Source organism: Ranitomeya imitator, chromosome 3 (genome assembly GCF_032444005.1).
Source record: "Ranitomeya imitator isolate aRanImi1 chromosome 3, aRanImi1.pri, whole genome shotgun sequence".
Lineage (NCBI taxonomy): Eukaryota > Metazoa > Chordata > Amphibia > Anura > Dendrobatidae > Ranitomeya > Ranitomeya imitator.
Genome location: NC_091284.1, coordinates 576187558 through 576213456, shown reverse-complemented (window position 1 = coordinate 576213456; position 25899 = coordinate 576187558). Strand labels below are relative to the sequence as shown.

The window sequence follows — 25899 nt, the reverse complement described above, 5'->3', positions numbered from 1 at the left end:
GAGATGACATACAGGTATATACTATATACAGGAGATGACATACAGGTATATATTATATATAGGAGGAGATGACATACAGGTATATACAGAGGAGATGACATACAGGTATATACTATATACAGAAGGAGATGACATACAAGTGTATACTATATATAAGGGAGATGACAAACATGTATATAATGAGGGGAAAATGAGAGGTGTGAGGTGAAAATGAGGGGTGTGAGCTGAAAATGAAAAGGTGTGAGTGCAAAATAAGAGGAGTGAGGGAAAATAGTGGAGTGATCGGAAAATGACAGATGTGAGGTCAAAATGACAAGTGTTAGGGGGGAATGAAAGGAGTGAGGGGGAAAATAAGAGGAGTGAGTTGGAAAATGAGAGGTGTAAGGGAGAAAATGAGAGATGTGAGGGGGAAAATGAGAGGTGTAAGGGAGAAAATGAGAGATGTGAGGGGGAAAATGAGAGGCGTGATGGGAAAATAAGATAAGTGAGCTGCTATAACTAACCACAGATATTTACTATGCCCAGGCAACGCCGGGCTCTTCAGCTAGTATGAAATAAAGTCTGAAGGACATATCATTTTAGCAGCAGCATATATTCACTTTATTTGATGAATTGCAATTAATTTTTACAGAACAAATCTTCTAATTAAAAAATGGAACTTGCAAGGACAGAACATCATATCAAATGTAAGCCACAGATGAATATCTCTTTATAAAGGGATTCCCACAAAAAAAAATGAATTCGCAAACAGATGGCTTAGACGGAAATGAACTGACCCCGGGGAATGAGATATGAATAGACAGAGAGTTCTCCTGCTGTGATAAAGAAATGGGGAAACCCTTTCATATCTTTTCTGTAGATTAATTATTCATATTTATGTCACAGGCACAAAGCGCATTAAAACTAGATTGCTGCAGGTCTAAAAATAAATATTGTTTTACATTCCCTAGATTTTAAAACTGAATCATTAATATTTTCCAGAAAAAAAGTAAGTTCATTATTTTCAAATGCTAGCTTTATATATTATAATTTAGTGGCATAATAAAGATAGTGAATTTGACAAGCTATTAATGCTATTCTGCTATATGTTTAAAATAAAATAACTTTCCGTTGAATTGAACCAATTCAAGGTAAATTATGAACAATTTACAGAATACAAATTGTGACAGTCACTGTGACAGTCACTGTCATAAGTGCGGTGAGGAGTTACAGCTAATTTGTATAATGGAGTGAGTTTTATCTGGACATAAATAGAGCAGGTGAGAGGATGACCACCTTATCTTCAGCCCATGGTGTGGTCTGGGGCTTAAGGTACCGTCACATTCAGCGACGTTGCAGCGATATAGACTACGAGCCGATCGCTGCAGCGTTGCTGTTTAGGTCGCTGTAGAGACGTCAAACACTGCAGCTCCAGAACGATGTAGGAGCAATCCAGTGACGTAATGGCGACTCACTTATCGTTCACGCTCCATGTAAAAACATTGCTGGCATCGTTGCTTTTGCTGTCAAACATGACGATACACGCCGACCTGATGACCAAATAAAGTTCTAGACTTCTAGCTCCGACCAGCGATATCACAGCAGGATCCAGATCTCTGCTGCATGTCAAACACAACGAGATCACTATCCAGGACGCTGCAACGTCACGGATCGTTGTCGTTCTCGTTGTAAAGTTGCTAAGTGTGAAGGTACCTTTAAGTAGCTGGCCTTTAGAGGCAGTAGTTGTTCAGTGTCTGCAGAGGAAAACTCCAGGGAAGTGTTTGTGTTTTGTGTATACCTGAACCGTGGGTCTTGCTAACATTGAGTGGGCTGATCCTTGCTAATACAAGGACTGTGCTCAGTGCTGCCATTTTGTTTAGTTTCGCTGTTTTGCCAAGGGGGCCGTGTTAACCTTGTGCTTCACTTTGATCTATGTGTTTTTTGCCGCATGTAATAAACCAAGGACATTCCTAAAGCAACAGTGTTCTCGTGTCTACCTCCATGTAAGCCAATCTGCCACAAAATATATCAAGGCTTAACACTTTGAATATTGCATCACAGTAGAAATAAATTAACGTTTTCTTAAAGAGCTGGTCAGTTTTGGACAAAGGGATAACCAGCAATAAGCTTGTTATATAGTATCGTGATGCAATGTAGTACACTGGTTGCCTGGTTGACAGGCTTTCAGCATAGGATCTAAAGCAGATTATAATTCTCCTTAAGGAAAGCACCAAATTGGCTAGCAAACAACCCACTAGTCTACTACAGTGCACTGAAACGAAGCAATATCCCTGAAACAGCTGTCTGCAATTGGAGGTTTTTTCTTTTTGGAGAAGTGTCACAATCCATTTTTGGATTTGTGGCAGCTCTGATTTCGCTATGATTTAAATGAAGCGTTTTTCCCTTTCAGGAATAGCGGGGGTTAAAATCAATTTCCTCTATGGCAATCTGCTATACCTGCAGAGTTGTTAGGTCAGGTGATGTGGGTGGTGACCATGCTCACCATCCTTTAAATGGTCACCTGATGCATCAGCTGACTGTCGGTGATAGAGCAATCTGCAGTGACCAAGCCTGGAGTAAGTAGCTTGCTGGCTGCTGTGGTTTATCAGCTGGTTTCATGAGTTCATGATCCTGGTGCCTTTATTCTGCTATGCGGTGCTATGCAGCAGAGGAAGTTGTAAAGCTAACTTGTTTTATTTCCTTGTCTGTCTCGTGTTTGTCACTATCCCGTGTTGTACTCGCTGCAATGGTGAGGCTAGCGCCCCTTGCTGGCCAGTGCACAAGCCAGGTCAGTGTGAGGTGACAACGATGGACGAGGTTCCTGACGGTGGTGGGGGAAGGACCCACTTAGGGAATTAGGGGAGGTGACCATTCCTCATTTCCCTATTGGTAGGGCCTTCCTCACCCCTTTACCATCCCGTTGTGTGTTGTGCCGTCCGCCGACCGAACCCCCTCCCATGGGGTCGCTTTATATATCATGACAAGAAGATTCTGGTTTAGCCTTCTATCCTAAAATATTTAGCAAGACTTTTAATAGTCAATATTGATTTCTAAGGCTGTTACATGCCACAGTTGGCACCAGAGACCATGACCTCATGTATGACATACACTGCTCAAAAAAATAAAGGGAACACTTAAACAACTGAAAATACGAGTAACTCCAAGTAAATCAAACTTCTGTGAAATAAAACTGTCCACTTAGGAAGCAACACTGTTTGACAATCAATTTCGCATGCTGTTCTGCAAATGGAATAGACGACAGATGGAAATTATCAAGACCCACTCAGTAAAGGAGTGGTTCTGCAGGTGGGGACCACAGATCACATCTCAGTACTAATGCTTTCTGGCTGATGTTTTGGTCACTTTTGAATGTTGGTTGTGCTTTCACACGCGTGGTAGCATGAGACGGACTCTAAAACCCACACATGTGGCTCAGGTAGTGCAGCTCATCCAGGATGGCACATCAATGCGAGCTGTGGCAAGAAGGTTTGCTGTGTCTGTCAGTGTAGTGTCCAGAGGCTGGAGGTGCTACCAGGAGACAGGCCAGTACACCAGGAGACCTGGAAGGGGCCGTAAGAGGGCAACAACCCAGCAGCAGGACCGCTGCATCAGCCTTTCTGCAAGGAGGAGCAGGAGGAGCACTGCCAGAGCCATGCAAAATGACCTCCAGCAGGCCACAAATGTGCATGTGTCTGCACAAATGATTAGAAACCGACTACATGAGGATGGTCTGAGTGGCCGACGTCCACAGATGGGGGTTGTGCTCGCAGCCCAACACCGTGCAGGACGCTTGGCATTTGCCAAAAAATGCCAGGATTGGCAAATTCGCCACTGGCGCCCTGTGCTCTTCACAGATGAAAGCAGGTTCACACCGAGCACATGTGACAGACGTGACAGAGTCTGGAGACGCCGTGGAGAACGATCTGCCTGCAACATCCTTTAGCATGACCGCTTTGGCAGTAGGTCAGTAATGGTGTGGGGTGGCATTTCTTTGGAGGGCCGCACAGCCCTCCATGTGCTCGCCAGAGGTAGCCTGACTGCCATTAGGTACCTAGATGAGATTCTCAGACTCCTTGTGAGACCATATGCTGGTGCGGTTGGCCCTGGGTTCCTCCTAATGCAGTACAATGCCAGACATCATGTGGCTGGAGTGCATCAGCAGTTCCTGCAAGATGAAGGCATTGAAGCTATGGACTGGCCCGCCCATTCCCCAGACCTGAATCCAATTGAACACATCTGGGACATCATGTCTCGCACCATCCACCAACATCACGTTGCACCACAGACTGTTCAGGAGTTGGCGGATGCTTTAGTCCAGGTCTGGGAGGAGATCCGTCATGAGACCATCTGCCGCCTCATCAGCAGCATGCCCAGGCATTATAGGGAGATCATACAGTCATACAGGCACATGGAGGCCACTGTTGTGAATTCCGCTCTTGGGCTCCCTCCGGTGGTTGTAAGTGGCACTTTTGTGAGTTCTGCTCTTGGACTCCCTCCGGTGGTTTTAAGTGGTATGGCTGCTCCTTGGATTTAGCAGTCTGCAGCTGCTTCCACTGATTGTCTTTCTGCTTGGCTATTTTTGCCTGGCTCTTCCCTTCAGCCAGTGCCACTTGTCAATGGTTCCTGGTTGGATTCACATCTCTTTTGGATTTCCCTGTTATCCTGACCAGTTCAGCAAAGTTAAGTCCTTGCTTGCTCTTTTCTGTCCACAGTTTGTGGACTTATCCGTTCTGTGCTTTCTATGTTTTGTCCAGCTTGTCAGTATGAATTAATTCAGAGAAGCTGGAAGCTCTGGGAAGCAGATTTACCCTCCACACCTTTAGTCAGGTGTGGAGATTTTTGTAAACTCTGTGTGGATTTTTTGTAGTTTTTTATACTGACTGCACAGTATTCCATCCTGTCCTATCTATCTAGCTAGACTGGCTTCCTGTGCTACATCCTGGTTTCATTCTGTGTATGTCTTTTCCCTCTCCACTCACAGTCATTACTTGTGGGGGGCTATCTATCCTTTGGGGATTTTCTCTGAGGCAAGATAGTTTTCCTGTTTCTATCTTTATGGGTAGTTAGTTCTCAGGCTGTGACGAGGTGCCTAGGGAGTGTCAGGAGCATCCCACGGCTACTTCTAGTGTTGTGTTGAGCTTAGGGACTGCGGTCAGTACAGGTACCACTTCCTTCAGAGCACGTCCCATGTTGCTCCTAAACCACCAGTTCATAACAGGCCACACACTATTGAGCATCATTTCCTTGTCTTGAAGCATTTCCACTGAAGTTGGATCAGCCTGTAACTTCATTTCCACTTTGATTTTGTGCATCATTCCAACTCCAGACCTCTGTGGGATATTAGTTATGATTTACGTTGATCATTTTTAAGTTTTATTGTTCTCAACACATTCCACTATGTTATAAATAAATACTAAAGATTTACAACTGGAATATTTCATTCAGCGATATCTAGGATGTGGGATTTTAGTGTTCCCTTTATTTTTTTGAGCAGTGTATAACCAGTATTTAACTTTTCTGATATCTTGTGAGGGCAGTGTCCAAGTTATCAGAAGACCAATGAATTTAGTACAGTTGTAAATATTAGACAGTCAGTCATAGTCTACCCAAAAAAACAGGACCACAAAAAGCATGCTGCAGATTAGTAAAATAGTGATGTTTAACCTGGACCATAAAGCTGTTTTTCAACATCTTCTAGGTGTGGTAGAGCGGATTACTCGGCTGGACACAGAGGTATAACCAAAACACTGTCTCTTAAAGAAAATGCTTGGTTTATTGAAGACAGCATTAACCAAGCTTTAGAAAGTTAACATGCCCCTCAGGGCAAAACAGTAGAAACCAAAAGAAACACAGTCCTTTTCCTAACGGAGATCAGCCTGTTAGCAGGCAGTAATGTCCAGGCTTCAGATTAGCATGCACTTTCCAAGAGTGCTCTCTCTCCAGGCACCTTCTGAACACTGGAAGCTTTGGCAGTCAGCCATTTAAGCACATACCTTGTAACTCCTCCATCATGTGACTGATCATATGCCCCTGACATCTCACAGGTCCTGTAAGGACACTCCAGGTGAAGATACGTGGACCTCCTCCTACCCGCTCTATGGAGGTTCACTAAAACCAGCCCATCATCTAATTTTATATAAACCATCCCAACAAGCAGTGTGCTGGAGGAAACAATTCTTGACGCAGGAGACACGCCCGAATATAGTCCCCGACGTCACGGGCCATATGCGGCCACCAGTACGTCCTTGCCAAGAGCTCAGATGTCCTCTTGGTCCCAAAATGTCCACCCATCCTGGACGAGTGAGCCCAAGAGAGAACCTCTGGTCACAAATTAGATGGAACAAAAGTCTTGCCTGGGGGCACAGACTCTAGCGAAACCGGAGCCACAGTTCTCAGGCTCTCTGAAGGGACAATAAGCCAAGCCTCCTCCTCAGATGACACTACAGAGCGAGAGAGAGCATCGACATGAACGTTCTTCTCCGCCAGAAAGAAAATGGAGGGTGAAATGGAACCGGGAGAAGAACAGGGACCATCTAGCCTGACGAGAATTTAGCCGCTGGGCTGTCTGTAAATACACCAAGTTCTTGTGGTCTGTGAACACCTGGAAGGGAAAGTGAGCTCCCTCCAGAAGATGTCTCCACTCTGAGAAAGCCAACTTCATAGCTATCAACTCCCTGTCCCCGATGGAATAATTCCTCTCCGCTGGTGAAAAGGTCTTAGAGAAGAAAAAGCAAGGATGCTTCCGACCTTGAGCATCCTTTTGGAAGAGGACTGCACCAACGGATGAGGCATCCACCTCCATAATAAATGGCTTATCTACATCGGTGCGATGTAGGATTGGAGTGCTAGCGAAGTGTGACTTAATCGAGAGAAAGGCCTCGGAGACCTCCTCCGACCACAACTTGGGATTTGCCCCCTTGGTGAAGGCAACCAAGGGAGCTACCAAAGTTGAGAAGTGGAAAATGAACTGGCGATAGTAATTAATGAACCCCATAAAGTGCTGCACCGCTTTCAGAGAATGGGCTTCCTGCCAGTCCATCACAGCCTGTAGCTGGGCAGGATCCATAGCCAATCCCTGGGCAGAGATGATATAGCCGAGGAAAGGCAAGGACTCCTGCTCAAACACACACTTCTCCAACTTGGCATAGAGGGAGTTAGCCTGTAGGAGGTCGAAGACCTTGCAAACATCTCTCCAGTGGGAGTCTATATCTGGAGAGTAGATGAGAATATCATCCAGATAAACTACGACCGAGGTGGAAAACATATCCCGGAAGATGTCGTTTACAAAGTCTTGGAAAACGGCTGGGGCATTACAGAGCCCGAAGGGCATCACCAGATATTCATAGTGCATATCCCTGGTGTTAAAAACCGTCTTCCATTCGTCCCCCTCACGAATGCAAATCAGGTAAGCACCCCACAGATCTAATTTAGTAAATACCCTTGCTCCCCATAGCCTATCAAAACGCTCAGATATCAGGGGTAGTGGGTACTTTTTCTTAATGGTGATGGTGTTAAGACCCCTGTAGTCTATGCATGGACGCAGTTCTCCTCTTTTCTTCTGTACGAAGAAGAACCCATCCCCTGTAGGTGACACTGACTTCCTAATGAATCCTCTTGCCAGATTCTCTCAGATATACTGTGACATTGCCTCCATCTCCGGGAGAGACAACGGATAGACTTGACCCCGGGGAGGCTCAGCACCAGGCAAAAGATCAGTAGGACAGTCATAGGGGCGGTGAGGCGGAAGGGTCTCCGCAGCCCTTTTGGAGAACACATCCGCATAGGGCCAACATTGCTTGGGGAGAGAGGATAAATCTGCGGGTACCTCAGTTGTAACAACCTAAACGCTTTCCCTCTGACATCTACCCCCACAAGATTTACCCCATCCTAAAATTCTGCCTGTGGACCACTCAATATGAGGAGAGTGATGAGAGTGATACCGTAGCCAAGCCATCCCTAACAGAATCTCATCAATTCCCTCAGGAATGAAGAGCAGAGATATAATCTCCTGATGAGATGGCAACAAGAACAGAGTGAAAGGGATGGTCTGATGTGTTATCTGTGAGGGCAGTGTCGACCCATTCACCACTCGTACAGATGCTGGTTGAGCTAGCATTACCAGGGGAATTGCGTGACATTGGGTGAAGGCAGAAGACATAAAATTGACCTCCGCCCTAGAATCCACGCAGAGCTCTACCGAGTGAGTGAATGAGCCTATTGTAATTATCCCCTTAAAGGACAATTTGGAGGCAAACGTCGCCGTGTCTAGTGTACCTCCACCTATTACACCTAGACGCTGACATTTCCTCGACCACTGTGAACATCTGGTGGCAAGATGTCCTGACTGCTGGCAAACATGGCAGACCTTGAGTGCAGGAGCGGTCCGGGACTTAGAGCCCACTCGTGACACTACCATGGTCTCATGTGACTCAGGGACCAGGATCGGAGATTCCAGAGGTTTGACAAAGGTGGGAGCCAACCAAAGCGAAAAACCTTCACGAAAAAGGGGACCACCAAATATATATAAAAAGTACAAACTTTATTGAATATATATAAAAATAATAAAACAGGGCAGTAGTCACCAGTGCAACAGCAAAGGTGGGACTCACTCGGGGGCAACAATCATATTAGCAGCATACATAAGAATAAACAAGAAATAACAGTGATACAGACAATAAATATATATCAAGAAACTGTGCATGTAACACATGTAAAAATATGTGTAAAATAGATAAAATGCTGGTAAGTAATTACAAATCGAATAGGTACAAGTGAAGTGCACTAAACCATTAGGATGTGCGCCATAAATGCATGATAATAAATAACGGTATAGTTACCATGTGCGAGCACCCGAGGACCCACCACACCCGACGCGCTTTTCGCAATGAAATGCTTCATCCAGGGGTGGTTGGGTACTGGCCAGAGGGTAGTTATAAAGCGGTCATGACCAATAGAAAGAAAGAAGAAATTAATACTAACACCTGAATAAAGAATATCCTGAGGGAATCAGAGGAGCGCCGCAGCGCAAAGGGACCGTAACCGGAAGTAGAAGTGCCGGCCGGACACCGAGCTAATGCGCAGACGTGAGCACCCTGGCAACCATAATAAGTAAACAACCCGTGGAGGTAGAAACCGGAAATGGCCAAACACAACGCGACAGCGCAGCCGCGTGAAACCCAGCAATCAAAGTAACAAACACAACGCTACTGCACCAGCGCGTACAACCTAGCGAGTCTGGAAATCTTCATGAGAAATTCATTTTTGTTTTTGTTTTTATTTTCATTAAGGTGATCAGTCGTTTTTGGTCATGTCCCATTAGTTGTACTTCATTCGTCTTTCTCCCTCTCTGGCTCTCTATCCTGTGGATTTACGGATATATCGGACCTTTTTGCACATTTTCATGAAGATTTCCAGACTCCCCAGCAATCAAGTTGCTTTTTGCCTTTCGCTTCACATTGTTTTTGTTGTTCTGTTTTCATTTATGTCATATTTTTACATTTTAGCATTCAAATTTATTATTGTCTATATGGTGCTTTAATCTTTGTCTTCTATTTGTCATACATTTATTCTTATTATTCTTATTTCTTTTGTTTTGGGTCTCTTATTTTGTGTCAGCATGTCTGCTTACTAATTTACTAATTATGTTGCTTTCACAGGTCACTGTTCATATAGGCTCTCATGTAGCGGCTGCTAGGGCGCTCGTGTTTGCGATTATGCGCTGTGTTTGTCTGGAGTTTTTATCTCCGTGTTTGACCTGTTCTTCATATGTTGTAGTGTCTCACTTTTTTACCACGTTTGTTACGTCGCATGCACCTGCGCTGTAGCGTTATGTTTTATCAGCGTTGTCTCTTTCATGCCTTGCCTACGGTCTATATTAGTCGCGCTTGTTTGATTCATCTATTTTGGCTGCTAGGCTATTTGCGTTCTGGCGCTGCAGCGCTGTGTTTGGATTATGCCGCCACTTTCGGTCTTTGTTTCCGTGGGCTTTTGTGCTCATACTCCCCTGAGTGTGTATTTACAACGCTTGCTAGGTTGTACGCGCTGGTGCAGTAGCGTTGTGTTTGTTACTTTGATTGCTGGGTTTCATGCGGCTGCGCTGTCGCGTTGTGTTTGGCCATTTCCGGTTTCTACCTCCACGGGCTCATGTGGTTGTTTACTTATTATGGTTGCCAGGGTGCTCACGTCTGCGCATTAGCTCGGTGTCCGGCCGGCACTTCTACTTCCGGTTCCGGTCCCTTTGCGCTGCGGCGCTCCTCTGATTCCCACAGGATATTCTTTATTCAGGTGTTAGTATTAATTTCTTCTTTCTTTCTATTGGTCATGACCGCTTTATAACCACCCTCTGGCCAGTACCCAACCACCCCTGGACGAAGCATTTCATTGCGAAACGCGCGTCGGGTGTGGTGGGTCCTCGGGTGCTCGCACATGGTAACTATACCGTTATTTATTATCATGCATTTATGGCGCACATCCTAATGGTTTAGTGCACTTCACTTGTACCTATTCGATTTGTAATTACTTACCAGCATTTTATCTATTTTACACATATTTTTACATGTGTTATATGCACAGTTTCTTGATATATATTTATTGTCTGTATCACTGTTATTTCTTGTTTATTCTTATGTATGCTGCTAATATGATAGTTGCCCCCGAGTGAGTCCCACCTTTGCTGTTGCACTGGTGACTACTGCCCTGTTTTATTATTTTTATATATATTCAATAAAGTTTGTACTTTTTATATATATTTGGTGGTCCCCTTTTTCGTGAAGGTTTTTCGCTTTGGTTTTTTCATTGGTTCCTTCATGGTCCAGGTTAGGATATTATTTGGTGTTTCTTAAAGGTGGGAGCCAGCTGAAACCTCTGCCTACACTGGGCCCGCTCTAACCTCCGCTCGTGAAAACGGAGGTCAATACGGGTAGACACAGCTATTAACTCCTCTAGTGTGACAGGAATCTCCCTTGAGGCCAGAGCGTCCTTTACGTGGTCAGCCAGCCCCCTCCATAATATAGGGATAAGGGCTTTATCTGACCACTCCAGCTCAGATGCTAGGGTGCGGAAGTGGACAGCAAAATGGATGACCAAGGACGAGTCCTGCGTCAATGCCAACAGTTGGAGCGCTGTATCATGGTTGACTCGAGGCCCTAAAAAGAGCTGTTTCAGAGTGCTCAGGAACAGCGGAGCACTCTGCACCACATGATCACCACGCTCCCACAGCGGCGTAGCCCACTCCAACGCCCTGTCCGACAGAAGAGACACAATAAATCCCACCTTTGCCCGCTCTGTGGGGAAACTTGTGGCCAGGAGCTCGAGATGTATAAAGCACTGGCTCACGAAACCTAACAAGATTTATTATCACCAGAAAATTTTTCTGGCAGCGGGAGGAAAGATAGAGTCAGAACAGTGTTGGCTGTGGACAAGGTTGCTGCAGCCACGCTAGCAACCTGAGCAGCAACTGCAATAACATCCACAGCTGAGGTTGTGCGCTCGAGAGCCACCAACCTACCCTCCAGCTGCTGGATGTACCGCAAGGATTGCTGTTTGTCCGCCATTTACTAGCCAGACCCTGGCGCTAGTATTATGTTAGGGTTGGCGGAAAGCACCGAGTATATATATATATGTATAAATAGGTGCGTTCTCAACCCGGGGTTCACCGTGCAGGAGCGGAAGCTGCTGCTGGCAAATGGTGGCGCTATATGGCGGTATAAGCGAACTTTGTTAACTCCACAGGGTCGCTAGAAATAAGATGTTGTGCCCTGTTAGCGTCACAGGGGAACACAGCTAACTGCTGAGCTGATGGCAGTGGTCACGCACCCAGAAAAGCACACAAACACTCCTCACCGGAGGTGCCGGTATTCTAGAGGCTTATTTCAGCCGGGTCCCTGAATACATACATGCAAACTCCTCCCCAGAGGTGCCGGTATTCTAGGGACTTATTTCAGCCGGGTCCCTGATTACACACATACAGGCGCGACCACAAATAACAAGCTCATGAAATGAGGTGATACTAGCGCATGGCCGTACGGCCATGCAAACCTTTTATAGCTGCAGCAGCTTCAGGACCTTCCTAGGGAACCAATGGAAGTTGCTACAGTACCTGATCAACTTCAGGACCTTCCTAGAGGACCAATGATAGTTGCTGCAGTAACTGAGCATGTGACCCCTGACCTCCAATGAGAGGTCTTACCTTGGGCATGCTCAGTGTGTGCAATGCAGGACTTAGTCCCAGAAAAGCCTGCTCGCCACTGACCAGTGCAGGCTACAACAGCAGAGCCTGGAAAGGCAGTAGTAACCCTTTGCACAGTATCAGACTGAATGAGATGCTGGGACTGACGTCTCCACTGAGCAGGCTCCACTGCAGCTGATGTTGAATGGGAGACTGCAGCAGACACGGTTCGAGATTCCCCCTGTGCAGCGGAGGGAACTCGACTCCTAACACCCTGTATGTGAAGTAACCGAACAGATTCAAAAGCCACGCTATGTAAGGTTTCCTTTTCCTAAAATTTTCAGTTTAGCACTGGGACAACCATGAAAATTTCACTGCTTGTCTAAAGCAAAACATCATTGTCACGCTTGGACACGGGTAAGTCTGGCTGACAGCACAGCTAATTAATACGAAAAAGAAAAGGCCCTAACTGTAGAGAGCCAAGTGCCTGCCCCTAAGCTTCCCTAAAGTTCTTACCCCCACAGCCATCACGTGCCTAGTCCTTGTCACCTCTATGAACCCTGGCTAGTGTACTGGCCGGCTAGGACGGTAACCTCGCCACTGCAGATGATAACACAAAGAATAAGAGACGAACAGGCGACAGACTAAAAGGAAACTTCTCAGCTCAGACTCTGCAGCTAAGCTCCACAGCAGCAAACTCTAGTCCCTGGCTAAAGTACATTTCTGCCAGAGGCGCATGGCAATTGTAAGGTGGGCCTAGTTCATCAAATGGTGTGTGTCTCTTAAGCGGCCCCATTTATTAAGACTGGTGTACACAAAGCCTTTATTGTATCTATAGTGCTATAATTTTTTACAAAATATTAGTCATCATAATATCAGATTTTTAATATGAATTTTCAGTAGAATTTTAGGTTAATATTTTTTCAACAACTATCTTCCAATTCTCAAATGCTTACAATATGACAAAACACGGTTGTGGACATGAGGTAGAACATTAAAACTTCAGTCACTTATACAGCAACCACAATCTTGGTTGTTCATTTGGTTGTTTTGTACAACAAAATGCGTTGTCTTGAAATTCCAAATGGTCCTATATTTTCTGATTGTACTGATACATTTAACAGTCGTGGGAACTTAGCATAAGGCCACGTCCACACTTTCAGTATTTTGTCAGTATTTTGTATCAGTATTTGTAAGCCAAAACTAGGAGCAGGTGAAAAATACAGAAGTGGTGACGTGTTTCTATTATACTTTTCCTTTGATTGTTCCACTCCTGATTTTAACTTACAAATACAGTTGTAAAATATTGACCAAGCAATGATGTACCCTGCCCTGTTGTTTTTACCCCTTGTCTGTATTTGTGTTGTATTTACCACTTCTCTATGTCTGACCCACCCCGTGTCAAATTGACTCCTCCATTCAACAAGTGTTGTACTTACCAATAATTTGCCTACTTTTTCTGCATGGAGGAGTATCTATGTAATGTTATGTTATGTTGAAAAATTTCAAATAAACATATTGAAACTAAAATATTGACCAAATACTCAATGTGTGAACTTAGCCTTCAGGTGAGCGCACATCTCTCTTTGAAACAATGAAAGAAAAAGTATAATAGAAACACGTCACCACTTCTACATTTTTCACCCACTCCTGGTTTTGGCTTACAAATACTGAGAGAAAATACTGACCAAATACTGATAGTGTGACCGTAGCCTACGACACAGTCAGTAACTTTTGCTTGTGTCCATTCTGTGACTTGTAATTTTCAAAACTTTTTGGCAAGGAGTAAGGAGCAGTTTTTACCTTTATGACAGTGTTTTTAAGCAGCTGAACAAAATGTCAGGTTAACTGGCCATACGCATTAACCCCTTAAAAACTTATAGTTGAAACCAGAAGTTTACATACACTATATATAAAGACACATATGCATGTTTTTCTCAATATCTGACATGAAATCAGAATAAACCTTTCCCATTTTAGGTCAATTAGGATTACCATAATCTTAAGATATACTTACCTTGTAATGTCTTCACATCCTGTTCCGTCCAGATGTGTTCGGATTCCAGAATTCCATGCGGCGGAAGTTCACCGACGTTCATATTGGGATACCCAAGTGACGAATGTCTCAATATGGAAGCTGCTGGTGGTACCAGCCTCTTGCGTGGTACCACCAGTGGAACACCGTCACACCACACATACACACTGTATACGCCGTATGCACCACACACACACAAACACACGCTGTATATGCCGTACGCACCACACACACACTGTATACGCCGTACACAACACACACACTGTATACACTGTACGCAGCCTCTTGCACGGTACCATCAGCAGAACACCGTTGCGAACACGCCGCCGCTGGGATCAGCTGAGTGATTCACTGACCGCCACATCTTTCTACAGGAGGAACGCATGCACAGTTTTATTGTGACTGCCACTATCTGTCTGCACAAAGATGGTGGCGGTTAGATTTACCTCGCCTGTCCTAATTCCGCGCAGGCACAGTGAATCAATTGGCTAATCCCGGTGGCAGATGCCCCACATGTCTACAGGCAGAGGAAGCTGGTCACATTAAAAGGGTTTCCTAAGAGCGAAAGTTCATTTTAATGATTGTCTGTGTCTGACCGTGTACTGAGCATGCCACATCTCCTGGGCTGGGAGGAAGCAAAAGACAATACTGACATTACTGCAGAGGATCACAGAGGATTTCTTTTCTTAGGTAAAATTTTTCACTGACTGTTTTTAAACAATATTTTACCTCACAAAATGTACCTCTGCGATCTCCTGCTGTACTGTCAGTATTGTCTTTTGCTTCCTCCCCTGCCCAGGAGCTGTGGTATGTTCTGTACACGTTCAGACACAGACAATTTTTAAAGTGAACTTTCATTCGTAGGAAAACCTCTTTAAAAAGCAAATATCAACGCCAGCATGGCTCCTCCTAAAAAGTACGCCAAAGCACATGGGGGAGTGAGAGATTCTCAACGCTGCAAAGCCTGCCGCCATCGTGACATTAGTGCCCTCCCGATGAGATAGCATCGGGCCTCCATCTAGTTATTAATATTTGCCAGATGCCAGAACAATGAGAGAATGTTTTTAGGCATTTTTGTTACTTACTGTGAGGTAAACTACTGTTTGGTCAGACAACATGGCTCAGAATAGAAAGAGTGACGTTTTGGAACGCAGACGGATGATGGAATGGTCTGCCGGTGTCGTCGGGTTTGGAGAGCCCTTGATGTGCCTAAACTGTGGAAATCCCACATAAGTGACCCCATTTTGGACACAAGACTCCTCCAGGAATTGATCTAGATGTGTGCTGAGCACCTTGAACCCACAACTGTTTCACAGAATTTTACAACATTGATCTGTGAAAATGAAAACAAATAATTTTCATCCAAAAATGTTGTTTTAACCCCAATTTTTTCTTTTTCACAAGGATAGCAAGAGAACATTGACCCCAAAATTTGTTGTGCAATTTCTCCTGAGCGCGTCAATACCCCATATGTGGTCAAAAACTACTTTTGAGGCGCAGTGCAGAGCTCAGAATGGAAGGAGCGCCATATTGGAGTTCATATTTTGCTGGACTGGTTTGAGAGTGTCATGTCACATTGGCAGAGCTCCTGAGGTGCCAGAGTAGCAGAACCCACCATAAGAGACCCCATTTTACAAACTACTCCTCTCAATGATTTCATCTAGGGGTGCAGTGATCATATTGACACCACAGGTGGGTCACAGAGTTTTGTACCATTGGGCTGTGAAGAAAAAAAATAATTACATGTTTACCACCAGCATTTTGTTTTAGCACCAGATTTTCCATTTTCACACTGGGAAATAGGCAAAAATGGAACCAAAATGTATCCCACAATTTCTGCTGAATTTAGAAATACCCCATAAGTAGCTGTACAGTCTTGGTGGCTTCGTCAGGGGAAGTGATGGTTCTCTAGCCGTGTCCAGCATATATAGCGTAAGTGCACTTACTCATTGGTCAGCGAATGCCGACACCTGTGTTCGGCAACCGCTGGCCAATGTAACAGTACATTGGGACTAGAGAACCATCACTTCCCCTGACGAAGCCACCAAGAGTGGCGATACGCGTAGGGAGTACACAGACCCTGCCTCCCAGTGAGTATTCACATTATGCTTATTGCTTTATATATTAGGTAGTGCCTGTGGTTTTAGTTCTGGCGATATCTCGTTACTATCTATGTGCATAATGGTATTGTAAATATGCACTGCTATACCCACACTAAGTGATGGGTCTATTGCTCAGTACATAGCACACATATCTATTGGATATTTGGATGTTCACAGCTTGCTATTTATATTTATTGTACAATTATATTATTATATGTAACTATTGTTGTATACCAATTCCCTATGTTATTACATAACGCCAGGACTTCGCCAATGGGTACTTACCTGTATTAGATAAGACTTTATCTTGCATCTAGCTCACGGAGATACACTGTAGGATTATTTTTCCTTGAGGGTCTGTTTTCATATTCAGAGGACATTGAGGTAGTGTGTGTAGGCATATGTTTTATGCTGTTTTTTAATGCATGTTTTTAATGTTTAGCACTGTTGTTTGGTCTCAATAAAGATTTGTTCATGATGAATATTGTGGCTCAGTGTGCACCTTTTTGCGCTTCTTTTTTCTTCTTCTTTATAGCATTATACTTGCAGGCGCATTGGTAGCACCGGGCATATATGGTGAGAAGTATTCTGGTGGTGCCCGCTCGACTTTGTTTTTCTGTCAGAAGAGCAAAATCCCCCTTGAAGTGACTCTATTTTGGAAATTATACCCCTTTGGGAATTTATCTACAGGTGTATTGACGATTTTGACTCCATGGGTTTTTTCCCAGAATCAGGCAGCAGTGGATGTTACTGAGTGAAAATTGCAAACAGCCGTTGTAGTCACCAGTACATTTTAGTGCCCAGAACATTGTAGTGCCCAGCTCATGCTTCTGGAGACATGCATCTGTGAATTAGATCATTACTGTAAAAATACCAAACATGTGGATACTAATTGTGGTTTACGCACACTGTGGGGCTCAGAAGGGAGGGGGCATTTGGATTTGTGAACGCAGAATTTGCTGAATTTCTTTGGAGGGCAAGGGTAATTTCGCTTTTCCAGAGCCTTTGTACTACCAGTAACATGGAAGACCCTATATTTCCATTGCCAGATGACGGACCTGAGTGTGGTCTTGATTTTTTAGTAGATTGAGTTGAAGCTATTATTGGGAACATTTTACATAACATTTTGGATCACATTTATCCACTATCCACATTATCTACACTGAGCACTTACATTTGGGTTTCCTTTTAAATCTCCAAGTGACATGATTTATATGAAACCCCTGAGGGATCCAATCATTATAATTATATTTTTTTTCAGAAGTGCACAAAACTTCTCTTAGTGAAAAGAATTAGGCCCCATTGCAGATGTTATTTGTTAGCTCTAATAATTCATTAATTAAAGGGTGTACTCTTGTTCCTATTATATTAATGACACAACCTACAACCTTTCGTGCAGGTGGTATTTCTTCAGTTGTGTACCCGTCGGCACAAAGACCCACATTTGATGAGCTTGCCATGTTGCTAGAACATATTGTAGAAGAGTAAAGGGTTTGATTTTGTCCAGTTCAAACCTCTTAGGTCAACCCAACTCCACGACACCTTTACTTAACTCTTCTATACCTGGTTTTCCTAAAGAGAAAATCCCTCTAAATTACAGAAACTAATAAGTTAGGCTGGTTTCACATTTGCGTTTTTTGCTGCAGCGTTTGTACCGCATATAAACACATGCGTCGTGTTTTTCTATACTTAACATTAACCCCTTTCTGACATCGGACGTACTATCCCGTCGAGGTGGGGTGGGCCCCTATGACCACCAACAGGATAGTACGTCCAGTGCGATCGGCGGCGCTCACGGGGGGAGCGCGGCCGATCGCGGCCGGGTGTCAGCTGCCTATTGCAGCTGAAATCCGGCACTATGTGCCAGGAGCGGTCACGGACCGCCCCCGACACATTAACCCCCGGCACACCGCGATCAAACATGATCGCGATGTGCCGGCGGTGCAGGGAAGCATCGCGCAGGGAGGGGGCTCCCTGCGGGCTTCCCTGAGCCCCCCGCAGCAACGCGATGTGATCGCGTTGCTGCGAGGGTCTTACCTCCCTCCCTGCCTGCTCCAGACATGGATCCAAGATGGCCACGGATCCGGGTCCTGCAGGGAGGGAGGTGGCTTCACAGAGCCTGATCAGAGCAGGCACTGTGAAGCCTGCAGTGCTGCAAGTCAGATCGGTGATCTGACAGAGTGCTGTGCAAACTGTCAGATCACCGATCTGTGATGTCCCCCCCTGGGACAAAGTAAAAAAGTTAAAAAAATTTTTTCCAAATGTGTAAAAAAAAAATAAAAAAAAATATTCCTAAATAATGAAAAAAAAATATATTATTCCCATAAATACATTTCTTTATCTAAAAAAAAACAAAAAACACAATAAAAGCGCATATATTTAGTATTGCCGCGTCCGTAACGGCCCGACCTATAAAACTGGCCCACTAGTTAACTACTTCAGTAAACACCGTAAAAAAAAAAAACACGAGGCAAAAAACAACGCTTTATTATCATACCACCGAACAAAAAGTGGAATAACACGTGATCAAAAAGACGGATATAAATAACCATGGTACCGCTGTAAACGTCATCTTGTCCCGCAAAAAACGAGCCACCATACAGCATCATCAGCAAAAAAATAAAAAAGTTATAGTCCTGAGAATAAAGCGATGCAAAAATAATTATTTTTTCTATAAAATAGTTTTTATCGTATAAAAGCGCCAAAACATAAAAAAATGATATAAATGAGGTGTCGCTGTAATCGTACTGACCCGAAGAATAAAACTGCTTTATCAATTTTATCAAACGCGGAACGGTATAAACGCCTCCCCCAAAAGAAATTCATGAATAGCTAGTTTTTGGTCATTCTGCCTCACAAAAATCGGAATAAAAAGCGATCAAAAAATGTCACGTGCCCGAAAATGTTACCAATAAAAACGTCAACTCGTCCCGCAAAAAACAAGACCTCACATGACTCTGTGGACCAAAATATGGAAAAATTATAGCTCTCAAAATGTGGTAACGCAAAAAATATTTTTTGCAATAAAAAGCGTCTTTCAGTGTGTGACAGCTGCCAATCATAAAAATCCCCTCCGCGACATTTTTCATTGCTCTTTATTCCGATTTTTGTGAAGCAGAATGAACAAAAACCAGTATGTGAAATTTCTCATCATGCGTACGAAAAGCGCAAACGCAGGAAAAAACGCATGTAAACGCGTACAAACGTGGCGTTTTTTTAACCGCATGCGACAACGCATGCGTCTAAAAAACGCAGGGTTTGTACGCGTTTATATGCGTTTTTTTCACCACTTGCGGATGCATTTTAAACGCTGCGGATTTAAACACAAATGTGAAACTAGCCTTACTGGGATTTTTAATGTATGTATGTAGTTGCCCTACTTGTCATGTATGTGACACATTCTGCTGGGACCTGTGGTACATCTGAGATTAAAAGATCGCGGCGTTTACCTGAGCACAAGTCCTTTTTAAATCTACACAGCCATGCATGCATTAAGAGGCTTATTATGATTATGGTGGATAACTAGAATAATTCCTGAAACATGTACACAGGTTGATCTCATATAGTCAAGGAGTTTCGTATTTGCAAGTGTCTTTTTTTAAATAGTACCAAAAAAGTGTTTTATTGCATAAAACTGCATATTTAGCGTCTGCAGAAGTGATTATTTTACTTACATGGTAACTGCCTCAAGCTGTCACATGCAATGTATAAGTCAAGCCTGCAACGAAGCTGATGGTTTGGGTAGAAGCTCCATTCTCTGTGTAGATGATTTACATGTTAAAATGCAGAGATGTAAAGCACATAATGCAAACCCAGGGCGATAACGCTAAACCTTTACTATAAATATGTCTATACTGGATGCTAATAGGAAAAATATTCAACCCATCTTGTTTAAGAGTCTATCACCAAATGACTTCTGGCGAACAGATGCTTACATGGGTGATGACTAAAACATTTAGAAGTTTTATTTTCAGACAGCTGGTACAAAAGGAGCGAGGCAGTATTTCCACATCACAGAAAGACAAACTTTTATATAAATAGTTTTCTTATGACAGTACAGATTCTTCTAACCTGTTGCAGTAATTACACAGAGCTTTATGTAGAAGTATATAACATTGCATATTACACATATCTTACTGTATTCTAACAGATTACGTTACTGTGGTATTTTATCCATAGCGATGTTTTAGTTTTTCACTGTCTAAATTATGATTTCAGACATGTAAAACTTATATATAGAGAGTAATATTTTGAAACTTTTGCATTTTGGTGGAAAATAAACTAGGACTGGCACGGCAGACGCCATACTGACAACCGGGTTCTGTTCATATCTGCATTGTAGATATTGGAAGCTGTGCTGCTATGCCAGATCTGTCATATTGTAGATTCTAACACCTGAAAAATCTGCTTGGCTTAGAAGATTTTACTTCTGTATTTATGTATGATTGATTAAAGGTATATGAATCCAGATTATAGAGGCATTTGGTTCTTCATTTAAGATAATAAAAAATCCTATCATGGCAAATGTCCTGGGGATAGAATGAGAATAACAACACTCAAATGCTATAATAAAAAAAAAACAATATATGACTTAAGTACCGTATATAAATGTAATATTTATATGTTTTGTATAGTCCGTAATAAGATAGTGTGTAAATTTGTTTGGCAAATTGATTAATTTATTACTTTTGAACATTACAGGGAGACACATCCTATGTCAAGGATCGTTGGTGTGTTTTTGATGGATTCATGGTATTTTGTCTCTGGGTATCCTTAGTGCTACAGGTAAATTTAAAGATCAACTTGTTCAGAATATAAGAAGTCAAAAAATTTTTTTCTTTAAGACACCATATACACTTTTTTAGGCCTAGGATATTTCCCATCTTTATCAGAACACACAGTACAGAACCACATGCTGCATGATTCCTTTGTATAGCACCATATTACAGAGTTAGCATGGCAATTAATAGACCATACGCAATGTATATGGGGGGTGCCATATTATGTGTTTGCACAACCCAGAATTGAGTCATAATATGGTCACATGTGTCACTTGTATAAAACCTGTTCAATAGTAATAGAGATAGTCTGAGTTGTATTGTGAAACATCTGGGTCCTGGTAACAATTTATGCAATCTACTACACACAAGTACTGTGTATTCACCCAGCAACATTTGGTTTGAATGTACAACTACCTGCTTTAATGTTAGAGTAGCCTCATTTTAATTTAGAGCACCATGCGATCATGAGGTGATTCACAGATTATTTCAGGAACAACATGGGAAAATAGCATCTTATTTCATAATTCCATAGTTAAAAGGAAATTAAAAAAAATTCTTGTAATTAACATACTCCAGGCACTTCAGAATCATCACACCATCCAAAAAGTAGCTTAATTTCAAAATGCGGAAAGTGTGAGTGCTTGAGATAGGATAACTTTATATATATACATAAAGTATATATATATATATATATATATATATATATATATATAGTATATATATATATATAAGAGGCGGACACCAAGACGCCTCCAATGGGTGCATATGCCCGAAGATGCTTCACGACAGAGCACACAATGACTCCGTCTTTGCCATTATAGTCAATGGCCCCGTCTTCGCACACCTCCAAATCCCTTTTTGTGGGACGTTTGGACATAAGTCCCGACAGGGCCACTAAACATAGAAGAAAACGTAGTTTAGAAGGGGCCCAACTATTTTAAAGAAAATAATTAAAATGTATGCACTATGTAAAATGAAGAAAAGTTATGCCGTATTGTACTTTGTCAGAATTTGATGCGATTCATTTGGTAACTTGTGATTTAACCAATTTTTAGTATTAGCTATCCATTAACACAACTACCAATATGATGTGCTCATCTTTCCCGTGAGACAGTCATCCCTTAATTATATTTACAGTGAAATGAAGATTCATTTTTATGTATCACTTAACTTTGTTTTGTCTTTTTCCGCAATCAGGTATTTGAGATTGCAGAAGTAGTTGATCAGATGTCTCCATGGGGAATGTTACGGATTCCTCGTCCTTTGATAATGATTCGTGCTTTTCGCATTTATTTCCGATTTGAACTGCCAAGAAGTAGAATAACAAACATTTTAAAGTAAGTCATTTTCTAGTTCCTTTCTTATTGCTGCCATGGCAACTGTATATATTTAAAGATGCTGAATAATACTGTATTTATTTTAAAATGCATCATTTATTTCGTATAATGAGTATATACACTTTGAAATTCGGATTATTCACAATCTCTTCATTTCTGAAACTATAATTTATAGACAACTTAAATTATTCTGATTTTTTTTCACTGAGTCTTTGATGTTATTTTAATTTTTTTTTTATATAAATGTTTTAAAGAGTCGACCAGATCCCCAACTGATAATACAAAGGAAGATACCACAGCAATAGATAGGTGCCTTGACAGTTTGTCACTGCACAGCAAAATGCATGCATATACAGGGCAGAACATTGGCATTCGCTTGCATGGAGCAGTCCTGCAGTTCACTGCACAGCTGGGGGTTAGTATTGGCATTGTGCAAGAGAAATCCTGAAGGGACATTGTCTTTTCATTTTTTAGGATGAGAGGGGTTCCAAATTTAAAAATTAGCACTGTCATATTATAACTCATGATACCAACTTGCAATAACATAAAAAAAATGGAATACTTTTTTATTAAAATCCAATCATCATTACCTTAGATTTTCAATTAATATACCGATAAAACATTCCATTCTTTGCAGTTAGGGTTGTGGTTGGGTTAGGGTTAGGGTTGTGTTAGGTTAGGGATTAGGGTTGTGGTTAGGGCTGGTATTAGAGTTGGAGTTAAAATTGTTTATTTTTTCAAAAGTAAAAAAAAAATGGTGATATGACGGCTAGTGTTGAGGGCAAGTTTGCTTTGGGTCATCGGGTATGCATGGAGTATCGCAGATCCCTCTTGCTTTTTTTGGTGTCTAACAGCTGCAAAACATGCGGGGCAGGGACTTGAATGTGTCACTTGAGCACCTGCGATAATCGGTGCATACCCGAGCAACCATACTGGAGTAGCGAGCACTTGCTCTCAACACTAATGGTGACATATTCAATATGACAGCCTAATTTAATAAAACCTTGTGGGGGATTTCCAAGGTTTAGGCACATAAGGGGCTCTTCAAACGCAACATGGCATCTGCTCTTGATGTTGCAGTCAAACAATGCTCCTTCCCTTCTGAGTCCTGCCATGCGCCCAAACAGTGGATTTTCCCCACATATGGGGTATCGGCATACTCAAGATAAATCGCATAATGAATTTTGCGGTCCATTTACTCTTGTTACTCTTGTGAAAATAAAAAAAAGTTTTAGTCTAATGTAATTTTTTTTGTGAAAAAAGTTAAATGTTCATTTTTTCCTTCCACATTGCTTGATCTCTCGTGAATCACCTAAAGGGTTAATAAACGTCTTAAATGTGGTTTTCAACACCTTGAGGGGTGCAGTTTTTAGAATGGTGTCACTTTGGAGTATTTTTTGTCACATAAGCACGTTAAAGTCACTTCAAATGTGATGTGGTTCCTAAAAAAATGGTTTTGCACATTTTGTTGGAAAAATGAGAACTCGCTGGTCAACTTTTAACCCTTCTAACTTCCTAGCAAAAAAATATGTTTCGAAAATTGTACTGATGTGAAGTAGACATGTAGGAAGTGTTATTTATGAACTTTTTTCTGTGACATAACTCTGATTTAAGGGCACAAAAATGTAAAGTTTAATAATTACAACATTTTTAAATTTTTTGCCCAAATTTCCGTTTTTCTCATAAATAAACACAAGTCATATCAAAGACATTTTACCACTATCATGAAGTACAATATGTCATGAAAATTCATTCTCAGAATAAGTGGGATCCTTTGAAGCATTACAGAGTTACCACATTAAGTGACATTGGTCAGAATTGTAAAATTTGGCCTGGTCATTAACCCCTTCACAACATGCGGCGTACTAGTACAGCACATGTCGTGTCTCCCCCTTTGATGTGGGCTCCGGCGCTGAGCCCACATCAAAGCCACGACATGTCAGCTGTTTTGTACAGCTGACATGTGCGTGCAATAGCGGTGAGTGGAATTGCGATCCACCCGCCGCTATTAACTAGTTAAATGCTGCTGGGAAACGCTGACAGCGGCATTTAACTAGCGCTTCCGGCCATTAGGCCGGAAATGCGCTCTTCGCTGACCCCCATCACATTATCGGGGGTCAGCGATGTGTCGGCATAACAACCAGAGGTCTCCTTGAGACCTCTATGGTTGTTTCTGCCGGATTACTATGAGCGCCACCCTGTGGACGGCGCTCATAGCAATGCAGGAATTCAGCTACATAGGAGCGATCCGAACATCATTTCTATGTAGCTGAGCGAATCGATTTGTGCCAGCATCTAGCCTCCCATGGAGGCTATTGAAGCATGGCAAAAGTAAAAAAAATGTATATATAAAAGTTTAAATCACCCCACTTTCGCCCCATTCAAAATAAAACAATTAAAAAAAAATCAATCCTACACATATTTGGTATCTCCGCGTTAGAATCGCCCGATCTATCAATAAAAGAAGGATTAAGCTGATCGCTAAATGGCGTAGCGAGAAAAAAATTAAAAATTCCAGAATTACGTTTTTTTTGGTCGCTGAGACATTCTATTGAAATACAATATTCGATCAAAAGAACTTATATGCACCAAAATGGTATCATTAAAAACCTCACCCCAGATCATGAAAAATGGAGACGTAACGGGTATCGGAAAATTGCGCAATTTTTTTTTTTTAGCAAAGTTTGGAATTTTTTTTCACCACTTAGATAAAAAAGAACCTAGACATGTTTGGTGTCTATGAACTCATAATAACCTGGAGAATCACAATGGCAGGTCAATTTTAGCATTTAGTGAACCTAGCAAAAAAGTCAAGCAAAAAATAAGTGTAGGATTGCACTTTTTAGCAATTTCACCACACATGGAATTTTTTTTCCCGTTTTCTAGTACAAGACATGCTAAAACCAATGGAGCCGTTCAAAAGTCCAACTCTTCCCACAAAAAAACAAGCCCTCACATGGTCATATTGACAGAAAAATAAAAAAGTTATGGCTCTGGGAAGGAGGGGAGCGAAAAGCGAAAATGCAAAAACGAAGAAGGGCTGCGTCTTGAAGGGGTTAAGATTAAAAAAAATGGTTTGGTCACTAAGGGGTTAAGCCGTTGTGTGTTTTCTAGTACTCTGAGAAATAAATAATTGGCATCAGCTGTCCCATTGCCATTTTTAGGCCCCAAAAATAATTTTTCTGGACTAGCGTGTGTTTATTAGTAGTCTGGAAAATAAATATTTTTTTATGCCTACAAATGGCAATTAGACAGCTGATGCCAATTATTTTTCTGTACTAGTGTGTGTTTTTCAGAAGTCTAGGAAATAAATAATTGGCATCAACTATCTCGTTGCCATTTCTAGGCACAAAGTAATTTTTGAGAAGCGCCGTGTGTTTTCTAGTACTGTTGCAGATAAATAAATCTTCTCTTCCGCCATCTCTTTGTGAGTAGAGTTTAGAAAAACTACTTCCAAAAATGAAGAGAGCATCCAATATGGGAAGTGGACTTGGCCGTG

The 25899-nt window shown here is 42.3% G+C and overlaps 1 protein-coding gene across 2 annotated transcripts in view; it reads left to right on the top strand.

Annotated features, from left to right (window-relative positions):
* Positions 1-25899, top strand: part of NALCN (sodium leak channel, non-selective) — a 1007092-nt gene that overhangs the window by 159412 nt on the left and 821781 nt on the right. For both annotated transcript variants that reach the window (XM_069757980.1, XM_069757979.1), the window contains exons 4-5: positions 20984-21067; positions 22261-22400. In XM_069757980.1, the coding sequence (XP_069614081.1) occupies positions 20984-21067; positions 22261-22400 (224 nt within the window). The remainder of the gene's footprint in view (positions 1-20983; positions 21068-22260; positions 22401-25899) is intronic.